The following is a 14471-nucleotide window of genomic DNA, read 5'->3' as shown; positions in this document are numbered from 1 at the left end:
TTTGTTTGGAGCGACTACAGTAAATCTTCAGAAATGTCCCCAAATTCTGTTGAAAACGTGATGCTATTGGTCATGACATCAATTTCAACATGAATTCAGCACATATTTTTTTCGAAGAGTGGGAACTTTCTTGATTGAATGTTTATGGTGAAGCCATTTTCTGGGTTTGTCGGCCGTGGTCTGCAAGTTTTCATGTTTGACGTTTCGTCTACGGCTGCGTAGACATTATCGAAGGCGACGAAGCATCAACATTTAAAATTTTCGGGTTGGTATTACAACTGATATAACATGAGCAATAGCGGTACCGAAAAGGTACCGACGTTACGCCTTTGAAGACATTCAGGTGTTCGGCAGAATAGTCTGGCTACCTGCACTAAATCAATATCATGAAAAGAGCATTTTAATTCATCGAATAGAAACCAATCCACGCCTACTATCAATGGAATTAAAGTGGATACTCAGACCTTGAATATATCTGATATGAGGATAACCCAAGTGCTTCATCCATTGCTTCATCTCCTTTGATGATATCTGCTGCAGCCGTAGACAAAAATTTAGGTATTTGAACCTGCAGACTACCGTCAACAATCCCGGGAAATAACTTTGACGTACATAATATTTCATTTTGGAGTAGCGATATTTTGGGAATAGCCTTTTCAGGTATATGAAGTATATGAAGAAAAAAAAAAGATTTCAAGAAAAAATTTTCAAGTTTTTTGTTGAGATTAACACTCAGAGAATGAGTGTTTGAATGATGGTGAAGTTTTTTGCAATTCTTTGAACCTGATGGGCATATTTATTATAATAAAACACTCATTAAAGTTGAATATATTTTAATATTTAGTGAACATGACAGTGAGGACGGCCAAGAATTTGGCGGTTCCATCTATCAGAAAATCAGTCCCAAACTGGAATCCGGTATTCAACTGGCATGGTCCGCAGGCAGCAACAACACCAAGTTCGGCATTGGTGCCAAGTACGACCTTGATCAGGATGCAGCTCTTCGTGCTAAAATCAACAATGCCAGCCAGATCGGTTTGGGATACCAACAACGTTTACGTGAAGGTATGACTTTTTTATAAAATAGTAATTTTATTAAAGACACCGAGATTTTCTTATGAATCATTGTGAAGTTCTACTCAAAATTTACAAAAAATCTATTAGATGTCTGACAGGACAATAGAACTAACATTTTTCAATGGGGAATGTTCCTCTTGACGAAAATCAAGTAGTTTTCATAAAAGAGCTCTAAAACAACACATTTTAAACTTTTTCTTTAAAAAATTATTTAAATACTTAAAAAAGAGGAATGAAATAATGCATTCAACATTTAAAGGGATTCGTTTCTATTTCACCATTTGGCAACATCGGTTATAGCTAATAAAGGACAATGAATGTGTTACCTGTATGAGACAAACAAAGATGACACATTTCATAAGCGTGCTGTTCTGTTTACTTATGTTCCGAGACATTCTGCAACATTGACAATCTGTGCACCTAACCTATCTTCATCTATTGAAATAAATAACAAAACAACTGTTGTTTATGTGGCTTGTGGAGGTGATATTGAACTATAATTTATATTTTGCCTTAATTGTTGATTTATAAAGATAATTTTCCTCTTTTAAAGTAGAATATCTAGGTACGTATTGGCGCTGTTGCCAATATGTGAATTAGAAACAAATCCCTTTAAAAATTAAAACTCAACATTTGAAACATCAATTTGAATACTTTTCGAAGTGAATTTGAAAAACTCATGAATTGAACTCAACTCAATTTTGTTCAAACTTGCTTTGGCTGTAATAACCCAAATTAAGGAACATTTCCCATTATAAATTGTTTCTGCAAATCAGTATCCTCTGATTTTGAGACTTGAAGTGTTCACAAGTTTTTGTCCATTAAGAGAAAATGTCAATAAATTGTTCTCTCTAGATTTAAGAAAATGCTCTTGGACAACTATTTATTCAAGTTACTCAACAATTGCTCATACTTGGCAGTATTTTATTGTTGGCAATCATGGTTTCTGTCCGTCATATCTGACAATGTCATTAGTCAAAATAATTCAAATATTTGACATTAACGTGAGTCATTTCATTGATTAGAGCTTCTAATCAAAATTTTCAACCCAGCCACCACTTAATTTTAGTCGAATATGATAAATTTTAAACTGAACCGCAAAAATTGCATATGGCGCCATCTAATGAGGTATAGAGAAATTAAAAAATTACCATAAATTCAGTAGTGCCAATAATGAAATATAACTACCACTCGGTTCATATCGACTATGGTTAAATAATAAAACAAATTTTCCATGCTAGCATTTGTTTTCTCAGATGCTACAACTGAAGTGTCTTCAACAAATAAAGTGAAGTGCGCTTTTGTGTGTAAATAATAAATAGAATGTGCCCCCTTGGTACCATCCTAATTTTTAGATACATTAATTTATTGTTAATTGACAAACAATTATCACATTAGTTTTAATTCAACTCTTTTTTTCAATGCTTCTTATCGATTTTATATTTCCAGGTGTCACCCTTACTCTGTCCACTCTCATCGACGGGAAGAATTTCAACAATGGAGGTCACAAGATCGGGTTAGCTCTCGAACTGGAGGCTTAGTCGAAATACACCCTGTTCCATATTGTATTAGCGCCGCCACGTCTTGAAACCTGCTGTATTGTAGATATATATTTGTTTTAAAGGGACCTTTAGAATTAACTTTCCCATTTGTTCTTATTTCATTATTCAGAAATTATGGTTTTTTACACATGTATATAATTTCATTGGTAATGAACGATGTATGCTTTCTCTCCCAAAATATTTGAATATATTTAGGAGCATTTCGTTTTGCCACCACATTCATTATATGTCGATTTTTTCGAAAGGGTAACGGGCTACATTTACTTGCGTAGGTATCTCAATTAGTTTCTCGGAACTTTGGCCGTCACACCTGCAGGAAAGTATTCAAATGTGTATTGTGAACTGAAACATCAAGACAAGAATATATTATACAGTTTATTAGTTGTTTTATTCACCATTCCTATTTCAAATGAACAGAAGCAATATGAGTAATAATCAGTCTAAGAAAGGTTAATTATTTACGAGACCATTTGTTCGTCCATAACTTTCAAAATCCATTCAGGATGGTTCTTGGAGATGCTCTCGATGATAGAATTGACTTGGTAGCATAGCGACTGAATCTGTTTGTCCCACTGGGGGAGAGTCTCTCTCGCTGAAAGTGAAAAAGCATGATTTAAATATATTGCAATGAACACTAGTATATTTGCAGAGGATACATTTGTGAGCCAAAAAAACTCTGGTCAAGCTAGGACACGTTGATTGTGCCTATCTTGCCTCATATGCCAAAGCATCATTTAAGTGCTGAAGATATTTTAAATATTTTCGACTATTTTACTGAAGGAAAAACAATGGTAGACCTTTGAGGTTGTTACTGCAAATTCACCAGAGAGTGAATATAAATTAAAGCGTGTTATATTCGATAAGAGATGGTACGATTTGAAAAAACCAACATTCAAAGTACTTAGATTTACTCTGGAAGGAACCAAATTTAAAATTAATAATACGATATATAAATTGACGAAATCTCAACAATATGTTACTTTGGATAGCATCATTCTCGAAGTAGAAAGATGAGAAATAATAGATGTTGGTAGGATAAGTCTATCTGATACTGATAAGTATAGGTTTTAAATATAAGGAGGGTAACAAGAAGGCTTTGGGGAAAAAATACTGATGTACTTGAGAAAACATTGTTTTTCAAGAAAATATCATCAATTTAAATAATAACAGTTCAAATTCAAATAACAGATTTTCTTGATTTCCCCTTTTTCGAAACTTGTTGAGAAAATAATAGATAGGAGAATTTTGATGTATATTGAACAAAATGACCTATTTTATAGTAACAACAAGGTGTTTCACAAGGATCTGTTCTGGGTCCATTATTATTCTGGATTTTTATCAATGACTTGCCTGAATTCGTATTAGATTGTCACATAACTATGTATGCTGATGATTCTACAGTCACTGTTTCTGGGAAAAACGAGAATGAGTTATCAATGAGAATAAATTTAAGTATTGATGAATTTAGTAGTTGGTGTCAATGTAACAAACTGATTTCAAATAAATCTAAGTCAGTATTGATGAATTCATTTGTTAGGAGGGATTACTGTTGTAATTTATTCATTTCGAATGACATAAAAATATCTAAAGAAGTAAATTTTCTCGAACCTATTTTAGACCAGAATCTCACCTGGGATAGTCACATACAAAAAGTGTGCAGTAAACTTAATTCGGCTTATTATTCAATCAAACAGTTGAAACATTGTTTACATAAGTTTGCTTTATTAAATGTTTATTTTACGAATGCATACCCCCACATCAGTTTGAACATAATGATCTGGGGATGTGCGAAAGAATTTTCATCTCTAAGAAATGACTTTTAAGATTAATACTCAATCTGGATACTCGCCATGCTACTGTTCTGAGAGGGTCCCTTCGCACAAGAGAGACCATTTCAAAAAATCTCCATAATATAATGCCATCAATTTTTATATCAGACTGCCACTTTCTGTGGTATATATATTCTACTTCTCTGTTGTCAGCCAACTTTTGTATTGGATTGGAAATATGTTACTTTCAAATATCGGCCCCCATTCGGAAAATCAAACAAATTATAACAATCAATTTCTATTGCACACCTTTTAGGGAAAATAATTATTGCTATATGTTGCCATATGTTGATACATTAGGTAGTTTTACATCCTGACACAACTATTGTCTGAAACAATCTCAACCTTGAAGATTTGGGAAAGTGTAATGAGGAAGATATGGAAAAAGTTTTCAACTGGTGTGAATCAAACCGTCGTTTGTTTAATACTAAAAAACAATTTACTGAGATTCAAGTGCTCTTAACAAAATTTGACAAATAGTTCGGAAAAAATAGTAAATAAAACCTGTGCAAAATCTTCAGGAATTCACCCACTAAATCTAATGAACTCAAATTCGATGATAACTTAAATAGCAACACGTGTTTTGCTTTCTCAAGCATTATTTACTTTCTCAAGCATTATCAACACTTGAGAAAACTATTGTGTAACGAAACCCGTGCCGCGGATTTTGTAAATCCCTTTATAGTGAAAATCATACAATAAACTGTATTAATGAGTTTTAATATGGATTTTTATGAAGTATCGGCCAGTTCTAATCAATTAGATACAATATTAACTACAGAATTATTATATACCTCAGAAAAAGTATTGATTATAAAGAAACATTCAGACAGGTTTGGCTCCCATTAAACATACTACAATACTCGCCAAAGCAGTTATATTGAACTTGCTCTTCCTTCTAAAAACTCCATTATTCACAATGGCTATAAGATGTATAATTACCTACCTGTTGGAATTAAGAACATAGAATCATAATGATTTTAAAAAAGCAGTGGAAAAACGTTTGGTGGAAAAAGCCTATTTTAATATTGAAGATTACTTTGAATATTCCTTCTGATACGTTCACTATTTTAATATATCAAATTTATTATTAGGATTTTTATTGAGCTTTCGAATTGTATACAATTATTTGAGGTTGTTATCATTTACTGTTTTTTTTACTTCATTTGACATTGTATACTATATTGTATCAATTAAGCTAGATTGATTCTTCTAAAATTTCTGAGATAGCCAATAGGAATTTGTTATGAATTTTTTAATAAAATGTTTACATGAAAATACCTGTTTCGAGAGGGTTTTTTCTTCCAGTTTGTGCCTGAAAATTATTTCTTTCCATGATCTACACATCTTTATACAATTTTTGGAATTGATTGCTTCCTCCCTTTCTTTGAAAGATTCCCACATTTTTTTGAATCAAGATGGAGAAGTCAAAATTTTTTTTCCCAAAAATTAATCTCTCCTAAAAATATACCCTTTCAATTCAAACAAGATTTCTTTGGCTGAGATCTAATGAAATAAGCTAATAAGTGTTATTTACATACTGTCACAATGACATGTGTGGATTCTACCCATTCCGTGACAAAATCGTACTTTTATGAAAGAGTTGAGTGTTTTTTCTAATAATGTTATCCGTATGTGGTACTGAAGAACCAATAAGGCAAGTGTCTTATGGCGAAATATCAAGATGTCTACCAGTGAGGATGACAGTGTTCCATGTAAGTGAAATTTGTTTCTCTCATTAATTACATTGTTTAGAAATTCTACGAGTGATATCTGATTCAATTCCATCATGAATGTTTGGAATATAAACGGAATAGAATTTTTTTTTTCGTATAATTCAGCGTTCATATGAAAGTATTTGTTTCGAAAGTATTTTGCTTTCATGTAATTCAATGTTTATATGAAAATGGTTGTTTCAAGAGGGTTTTTTCTTCCAGTTCGTGTCTGAAAGTTACTACTTTGCATGATCTACACATCTTTAAATAGAGTTTATTTTTGAAACTGATTGCTTTTTTCCTTTCTTTGAAAGATTGCCACATTTTTTTGTATCAAGATGGAGAAGTAGAAAGCCAAAACCTTTTTTTCCCAAAAATTAATTTCTCCTAAAAATATACCCTTTCAATTTAAACAAAGAATAAAAATTTTTCGACGGCAGAATGAAATTAATGAATCAAGAACCAAACACAATTACAAATTCATTATCATACTCACTTTCGAATTGAACGATAGAGTCAATTTGGTCGATGTAACCATTCATTCTTCCTTCAGTAATCATCTGACTAGCTATTTTCTCAGCTTTGGATGGTTCAATTTCCAGCAAAGCACCCAGTTCTTCAAAACTTATGTTATTGTACAATTTGCTTGCCGATAACAAATTATGTTCAATAACTGCTCTGTCCAGAATAGTAGAACCGTCCACAGTAGAGGCTTTTTGATGAGGTTGAAGTAAGGCCTCAAAATCCTTCAATTCAGATCTGAAAATAGAATTTTATGCATTTTATTGAAGTCGAAATGAACGAAAAAGGAATAGGCTTACAATAATTCTCAAAGAGCTGTCAAATACTCTGATATGAATGAAAGTACAAAAGTCCAAAATTTGTTTTTCTGTTAAGCACCTGTTGTCCCCTTGTGAAGGACAATCCTCAGAAGTTGAAACTTCAACAATTTAAGGTTTAACGATGCACTCCTACACAGCCAATGTAAGTAAAAATATTGTTTAATCATTATTTCAATGGTCAGTATATCTATCACACATCGAGAAAAAGAAATTTTCAATTTATACTAATTATAAGGACAATAATCAAGCTGCAGAACATCGTTGTCAGACTACTTAAACATTTTCTTATTTTGATATCATTTTTGTTCTAAGTATGACAGTTCCATCAAACCAACAACAATTCCGACAATTCTCAGAAGTCAGGTTTCATTTCAATGTTTATTTGAAAAAATTTACAACTGTAAAAAATGTATTGAAACAAGCTAATAATGACGCTGATGGCCTGATAATTGAAACAGCAATAGAATAATTTAATTGCTTTCTTTCTTTGGAAATTGCCCAATTTTGTTCTATAAAGATGGAGAAGTAGAAAGCTAAATAGATTTTTCCCCAAAAAATCAATCTCTCCCAAAAATATCTCCCATTTCAACTTGTTGGGAAAATGTTCATTTGTCAATACCACTAAGTGCACAGAATCTACCACAGAAACTTCATCTGCATATCCAAAATATCAATATATTTTATTTTTACATGAATAAAGTTTGAAGAGGAGTATGGCAACAGCATTTGAATTGTTGAAAAAAATGTAATGACTCAATTGAGTGCGAAAAATTAAAAAAAAATGTTCCAAATAGAAACCAAGGAACTCTCAATTGGAACAATGTATTATAGTGTTGACGAATTTCACTCAGACTTTCAATACCCATTTTCCACTTAATAGTTGAGCTGAGAAGTTCGTAACCAAACATATAAAAAACTTTTTTCATATAGAATTTGATTTTATAATTCAATATATTTGCGTTCGAGGCATACAATATTTCGATACCATTTTTATATTAAGATTTGTGTCTAGCCTCAAAATAGGCCTCAGTTTCGACGATTAAATCCTTCATCGGCACTGAATTTCTTTCCATTCTCTTGAGGTCTGACAACAGGAAAAAGTCGCTGGGGGCCAGATCTGGAGAATACGGTGGAGGCGGAAGCAATTCGAAGGCCTATTTATGCAAGTTTGCCATTGTTTTCATTGATTTGTAACAAGGTGCATTGTCTTGATTAAATAGCACTGTTTTTTTCTTCGTATGGGACCGTATTTCCGCGATTTCGTCCTTCAAATGATGTAATAGTCGCTGTTAATGTTTTTTTTCCTTTTTGAGATAGTCTATGAATATTATACCATACGCATCCCAAAATACTGATACCATAACTTTGCCAGCTGACTCTTGCATCTTTGCACTCTTTGGAGTCGGTTCACCACGTGCAGTCCACTCAGATGACGATCGTTTTGATTCTGGTGTGAAAAAATGGAGCCATGTTCCATTCATTGACACATATCAACGCATAAATTTGGGGTTTTTCATGGTCGGACAGCTTCAAACACTGCTCAGAATCATCAATTCGTTAATGTTTTTGATATATTATGAGCTCGTTTGGCACCCCTAATATTCGTGCACGATATGATATCATTAGAGCCTCAGCTATCCCAATCAACTTGTTTTTGCGGCCGTCCAAGATTATTTTGTGGATTTTTTTATGTTTTTGTCGGTAACAGCCTCTTCGGGGCATCCACTGCGTGCATCGTCCTCGGTGCTCAATTCACCTCGTCCGAATAATGTTTTATCAACCCAAGCCATGGCTTCAACATATTTTTTTTTCGTCAAAAAGCAAAGCTTTATTAACACACGAAATTTATTTTTATACATTTTCTTCAAACGAACAAAAGTTGCTTCACTCAAAATGTTCTATCCCACAAACTAATAGTCCGATAGCTGTGTCTTTAGAAGGTTAGGGTTGACTATAAAAATTATATGGATTTAGTAGCGCCATCTGTGTACTGGCTTACGAACTTTTCAGCTCATCTAGCATACTTTACGTTCATTTAGGTATACAAATAACTGTTTTTAGTATATTAAAATTTAAAATATATTAAATGACAGTTTTCATTCATTTATCTGATGTGTTGATGAATTGAAGTCTATTGATATGTATTATTATTAATACTGAACCATTCTAATTTGAATTGTGCAAGTCCTATTTTTGAATTGTATATTGATGTTTTCTTGTTCATAGGCGTACTACGTTCCCCTTGAGTAAACAAAGGTACAATATCGAGAGGAACATTGTCAGGGACATAGCTGAAAGCAACGGGTATTCTCCAAATACTGTAGAAAAGTTGGTTAGGAAATGTAAATTTAGAGAGTATCTTCGTAAATCCTTTATCTCAAAAAAAATTTATTCAAAGTTTATCGTCCTTCCTTATGAACCAAGATACACTAACACATTCGATCCTTGAACGTAGGAGAAGCCTTCAAAACTTCTTGCTCACTTCAACAAATGTTAGGTAACCGTGAAGACAACATATTGGAAAATGAAAAGTCGGGAATATATGAAATTAATTGTGAGGACTGTGACAAAAAATATATTGGTCAAACTAAGCGGGCCATTGAAACTCGTCTCAAAGAACACATATCCGATTTCGAAGACCAGAAACATTTGTTGTCGCTCAACACGCCTTGGAAAACGGCCATAGAATAATTGAAAACTGTTTGAAATTGTTGAGATCGGTACATGACACTAGATTTTTGGATGCTTTTGAAAGTCTGGAAATAGCAAAGTGTGGCATAAGAATTATGAACAGTGACAAAGTCCCATTCAAAATAGCCCATTGTATTCCTTCTTATAAATCACTCTGTTGAAATTTGTGGGAATTTTCACGAGAAAATTTCCCGCAAATTTCTTCCTGATGAATATCAGAAAGTGAAAGTGTGTCCTATTAGATATGAATTTAGAGCTTTAGAGCTACTCATTATTTTTCATCATCTACTGAAGACGCCAACTTGGTTGGCGAAACGAGCGTTGAGAAGAGTATTGCATTTTTGCTGGGCAATGAAATGGGCCCAGACGGCAGGTTGGAAAACAATTGATAATATTTCAAAACCAATTCAAAGTTAACTTTTACCTGCTCCAAATGACTTCGGGAAACCATTCTTTGCAATTGTTAAATGGGATATAGTGAACACTATGGATGAGTTATTTTGTTTATCAATATTTACTAATTGCTAGTCTTGCTCAAATATCGAGTCAAATACACCACAGAAAAATATTCATATGATACAGATGAAAAAGTAACTGATATACATCTAGCAAGAAGAGGAAGAATAAACTGTTGAGAGTAACATTTGAATATCAATCAGATTCAAATTTTCTTGATAAAATTCATTTTAATACAACTCAATTTCAATAGATTCAGGAGAATATCTACTGAGGATACCACAGTGAAAACATTCGCTATGTACACTCTACTTTATATAGATAAAATTTTAATGATTACCTTAATATTGCTTTTGACATACTGAAAAACGTTTGTCAACAGTAACTTATTATCTTAGGGCGATACAAACCTTCGAATGATTCTCTCCAAGTACATTTTTTCCAAAACTGCTACAGCTGGTAACTGCTGACAGCGTTCATCTTTGAAGAGTGTAGCCAGCATTCTAGACCGTTGCTGGCCTGCAGATGCCAATACGGTGCAGACTAGAGCATTTCGAAGTGCGGTCATCCTTTCATCGTCATGAACTATGCTTCTGTAAGACAACTCATTGTATCGTTGAGCCGCCTCAATGAACTTTCTACGATAATCCAAAACCCTCGCGTAACAAACTTTATAATAAATTTGTAGCTGTTCGTTTCGTGATTCGGCCTGCAAAAGCGAAGCTCTATTTATAAATGATTCTGCCTGAACAGGATCATCATTTTCCAGGTATAATCTGGCAATTTTCAGGTATGTTTCGAGCTTATAATCCACAGTATACTGCTTTTGACCTGTTTCCAAAGGGATTCCAACCAATACGATGGCCGCATCTTTCCACATCTGGTTACGTTCATATATATCTGCCAAGTGTTGGCGAATGCTAGCCACTTGTTCTTCAAATGATATTACCCTGGGCTGAACTTTCTCTAACATATAGTGGGACACGGCTTTCGATACATCATCAGGTAATTTCATGAGATGCGCGCTGATTTCTGTTAATACTTGGCGAGATATAACTAAGCTGACATTTTCATTAACAACTGAAAAAAAATTAATAGTTGGTACATGTTAGTATAGTTTTTGAAATGAATATAATTACTTGCTTCGATGAATGTCTGTAAACATTCAACTAATTCAGAATCACTTCCTTTGAGTATTTCATCTAGAGCTGCTCTGTACCTGAAATATAATTATTTTTAAATTCAGAGAAAGATCCTATATTCATGACAATAATTACAAATTTTCATAATATAGAATTTATTTCCAATATGTGTTTCACTACAACTGTAGCTTCCTCGGTTGGATTAGTATTCTACACTAATTTTCAAGGCAATATATAAAAATTATCCACTTAAATTAATAGAGATGATTAAGCAGTCATAAGAACAGGTAACCAGTAGGTATAAACCAGGTAAAGATTATTGACACTAATGATTCGAATTATTCTGGTAAATTTTCCATGAAAATAAATTCAAGAGTGGTGAGAGATTAACTACTTGTTGGTAGTTAACTAGGCCCTTTGATTGTCTACATTTATGGATTTCCAAGAATTCCAGCAAGTTGAATTGGTTTTTATCAATTTAAAACTTCTTCTGTGTTCCGAGATTCTGGTTTTGAAATTTCTAGATGTTCTTCCAATATAAACTTCTGGGCATGAGCTTGTAGACAAGCTGGCACTAAAAGATAATATGACTTTCCTTCCTCACATCGTCTGTAACCCGCTTGTAAAATTACAAGAGAAGCTGGTGTTGACCACTAGAATGTAAAAACTGCGGCGGTTGAATTTTATAAAACAAGTGAAGAATACTTGGAGCAGTGGTGTCAATTCAACACAGAACTAGAAGTGTTTTAATGGGCAAATTTAACAAAGTGCCTACTCGGAAAGGGTTACAGAAAATGCTGGATTTACTGATCACGCAAGGGTTCATCGGCAGCCGCCAAGATACGAAAGTCTTTGACGAGTTTTCACTTATTTCCAACTTTGCGACAGATGAAAAAATCCCCAGCTGGAATGCCGAGAACGTTTCTACTGGAAACCGTTGGGTCGAATTATTTCAGCACTTTTGCACCAATAATCTTCATTCAACAAACTTTTCTACAATTATTGAATACGTTATGCATCCGCCTGTCTGAGTTCCACTAAAAACAAGACCCGATATTTTGAAACAAATTTGTTCAGCCGACAAATACAAAAATACGACTCAGAAGGCACCCCACCACTAGGGCTTTGGAAGTCGTGCCTACTTAACTGTTTTGGGTTATTCTGTCTTCCATAATAAAAACTTGTAAAACATTAGAAATTTTTTTTTATTATATAATTCAGCAGATGTCCCGCTCTAGCGAATAAAAATAAATGGTCACGTTATATATAACTCTTTTTGTAAGACAAATTTATCAAATGAACTAGTGGTTTCAATAGATATTTGCATATGTTTCATCAGTTTGTTAGTTATTCCGTCAGGACCTGGTGCAGTATAGTTTTTAAGTTTTGAAATTAGACCTACTATTTCATTTTATGTCACTGGTAGTATGTAAAATTATTAGTATTAAATAAGTGAATGTGATAATAGGGCTATTCACTGGACACTGTCTACTGAGAGGACATCTGAACAAAACAGGGCTGTACAACGGAGACCCTAAATGCAGGCAATGCAACAAAGGGACAGAGACAGCTCATCATATTTTATGCGAATATGAGGCATTGGATTACATGAGGCAAACTATTTATGGACAACCCAAATTATGTCCAGAAGAATATGACACATCCAGCAAGAGATCTGTACAAACTAGTACAGGGAACAAAATTATTGTAATGGGTGTCATGAAAAAACTGGGAGAAAAATACAATACATGTCAAACAGATGTCAAGAAGCAGAAAAAAATTGATAATATAATGTTATTATAATATAAAAATAGATTCATGAAAAATGAGAAATGAAACTTTCTATGTTTTTTACCACTTTTATTTGTAACTATCGTTACTGCAGTTTTGTCCTATATGGACATTTTCAAACTAATATAGGACAAAACTGCAGTAACGATAGTTACAAATAAAAATGGTCAAAAACATAGAAAGTTTCATTTCTCATTTTTTATGATGATCTCCCACCACGTAGTATCGGCTACATCAATCAATTTATTGAAAATAGATTCAATACACCACTGATAGAAATGTGGTTACATAAAATAATATATCCATCGAATCAAATTGAATGTGTTAAAAATATATGTGGATTGTTCAAAAAATAAGGCGAAAGTTCAAATTTGGTGGGCTACATAAATTTGTTCTGTGCTGAGTAGTGTTTCTTTAACCAATAGTTCTATTATTTTATTGTTGACTCCTTGTCCTCGATAAAAGAGTTGTCTGGTGTCTTTTATACCATAGTCCTTATAAAAAGAAACTATAGATTACGTTAACGTTTGTGTATATGATGTTAGAAATCTATTTATGCAAGACTTATGCATGAATCATCATTCATACCTCCCCAACCAAGAATACCATAATAATGAAAAGTATAAGGTTTTCAGATTGGCTATATTGAAAAAAAGTTCCAAAGATATTTAAACTCTGACATCAATCCTCTTATCAGTCTTATCTTTCAAACAATTTGTTTTGAGTGAAGATCCCTATCTCAGATGACGATCTAACAGAGAGCATTTAGTCATAATACACTAGTGTATGAACTAAAGAACACATAGATAGTTTTATTGTAATTCAGAGTGTTCATTATTTTCTTGTCATTTTCATATTTTAAGAATATTATTTTCAATTCCATTCAGACTTGGCCAGGGTGATATGTGTATAACACGGATAAGTCATCAGCAAATCTGATATTTCCACCACAAGTTTTAATGAGGAACATATTGTTTATGTAAAAATTAAATAGAAGTGGTCCGAATACGGTACCTTGTGGGACTCCAAGTCACATAATATATCATCAGTTTTTACTTCCTGTTTCCTACCAAACAAATAACTTTTGAGAATTTCATAAGTATATATCTATATATGTACACTATAGTTTCATACTTACTTTTCTGCTTGGTCTTTGTGAGAGCCTCCTGATACTATAACATTTTGCAACTGAACACGTAAGTTTACTGCTTTGCTCATGATTTTCTGAAGGAAAAGAAGTTTTTATGGGACTGTTTTATACTCAAAGACGAATGAGCTTTTCTGGTTCACTTTTCCAATCAAAATTGCGGACAAAATATCAAACCAAAACAAATTGAAGTGAGGTTAGGGTTGACAAGTTGACATT

General features: G+C 33.1%; 2 protein-coding genes across 6 annotated transcripts in view; one reads left to right on the top strand and one right to left on the bottom strand.

Moving 5' to 3' along the window:
• Positions 1 to 3017, top strand: part of LOC111510997 (voltage-dependent anion-selective channel) — a 25413-nt gene extending 22396 nt beyond the window's left edge. For 3 of the 4 annotated variants that reach the window (XM_023166985.2, XM_023166988.2, XM_023166987.2), the window contains exons 4-5: positions 845 to 1065; positions 2527 to 3017. In XM_023166985.2, the coding sequence (XP_023022753.2) occupies positions 845 to 1065; positions 2527 to 2618 (313 nt within the window). In that variant the 3' untranslated portion in view covers positions 2619 to 3017. The remainder of the gene's footprint in view (positions 1 to 844; positions 1066 to 2526) is intronic. The other variant, XM_023166986.2, reaches the window with a different exon arrangement.
• Positions 3002 to 14471, bottom strand: CSN4 (COP9 signalosome subunit 4). 2 transcript variants are annotated; one of them, XM_074175934.1, is made up of 5 exons: positions 14244 to 14471; positions 11312 to 11391; positions 10583 to 11252; positions 6680 to 6942; positions 3002 to 3231 (listed from the first exon to the last, which is right to left on the bottom strand). In XM_074175934.1, the coding sequence occupies exons 1-5, from the start codon at positions 14321 to 14323 to the stop codon at positions 3098 to 3100; spliced, it is 1227 nt and encodes a 408-aa protein (XP_074032035.1). In that variant the 5' UTR covers positions 14324 to 14471; the 3' UTR covers positions 3002 to 3097. The 2 variants fall into 2 exon arrangements, with proteins under 2 accessions (XP_074032035.1, XP_074032036.1); XM_074175935.1 differs by lacking the exon at positions 14244 to 14471 and adding an exon at positions 14120 to 14166.

The sequence above is a fragment of the Leptinotarsa decemlineata genome, unplaced genomic scaffold, assembly GCF_025532065.1.
Source record: "Leptinotarsa decemlineata unplaced genomic scaffold, Ldec_3_MD MMD2_tig00001393_RagTag_RagTag, whole genome shotgun sequence".
In the NCBI taxonomy this organism is placed as follows: domain Eukaryota; kingdom Metazoa; phylum Arthropoda; class Insecta; order Coleoptera; family Chrysomelidae; genus Leptinotarsa; species Leptinotarsa decemlineata.
Note: the sequence above shows the minus strand (reverse complement) of the source record. Positions and strands in the feature narration are given on the sequence as shown.

Excerpts from the sequence above, each read along its gene's own strand:
- CSN4 (XM_074175934.1), bottom strand. The coding sequence starts at position 14,323 with ATGAGCAAAGCAGTAAACTTACGTGTTCAGTTGCAAAATGTTATAGTA. Across the intron at positions 11,392-14,243 it reads CACAAAGACCAAGCAGAAAA|GTACAGAGCAGCTCTAGATG; the intron begins GTAAGTATGAAA and ends ATTATATTTCAG. Across the intron at positions 3,232-6,679 it reads CTCTATCGTTCAATTCGAAA|CGAGAGAGACTCTCCCCCAG; the intron begins GTGAGTATGATA and ends TTTCACTTTCAG.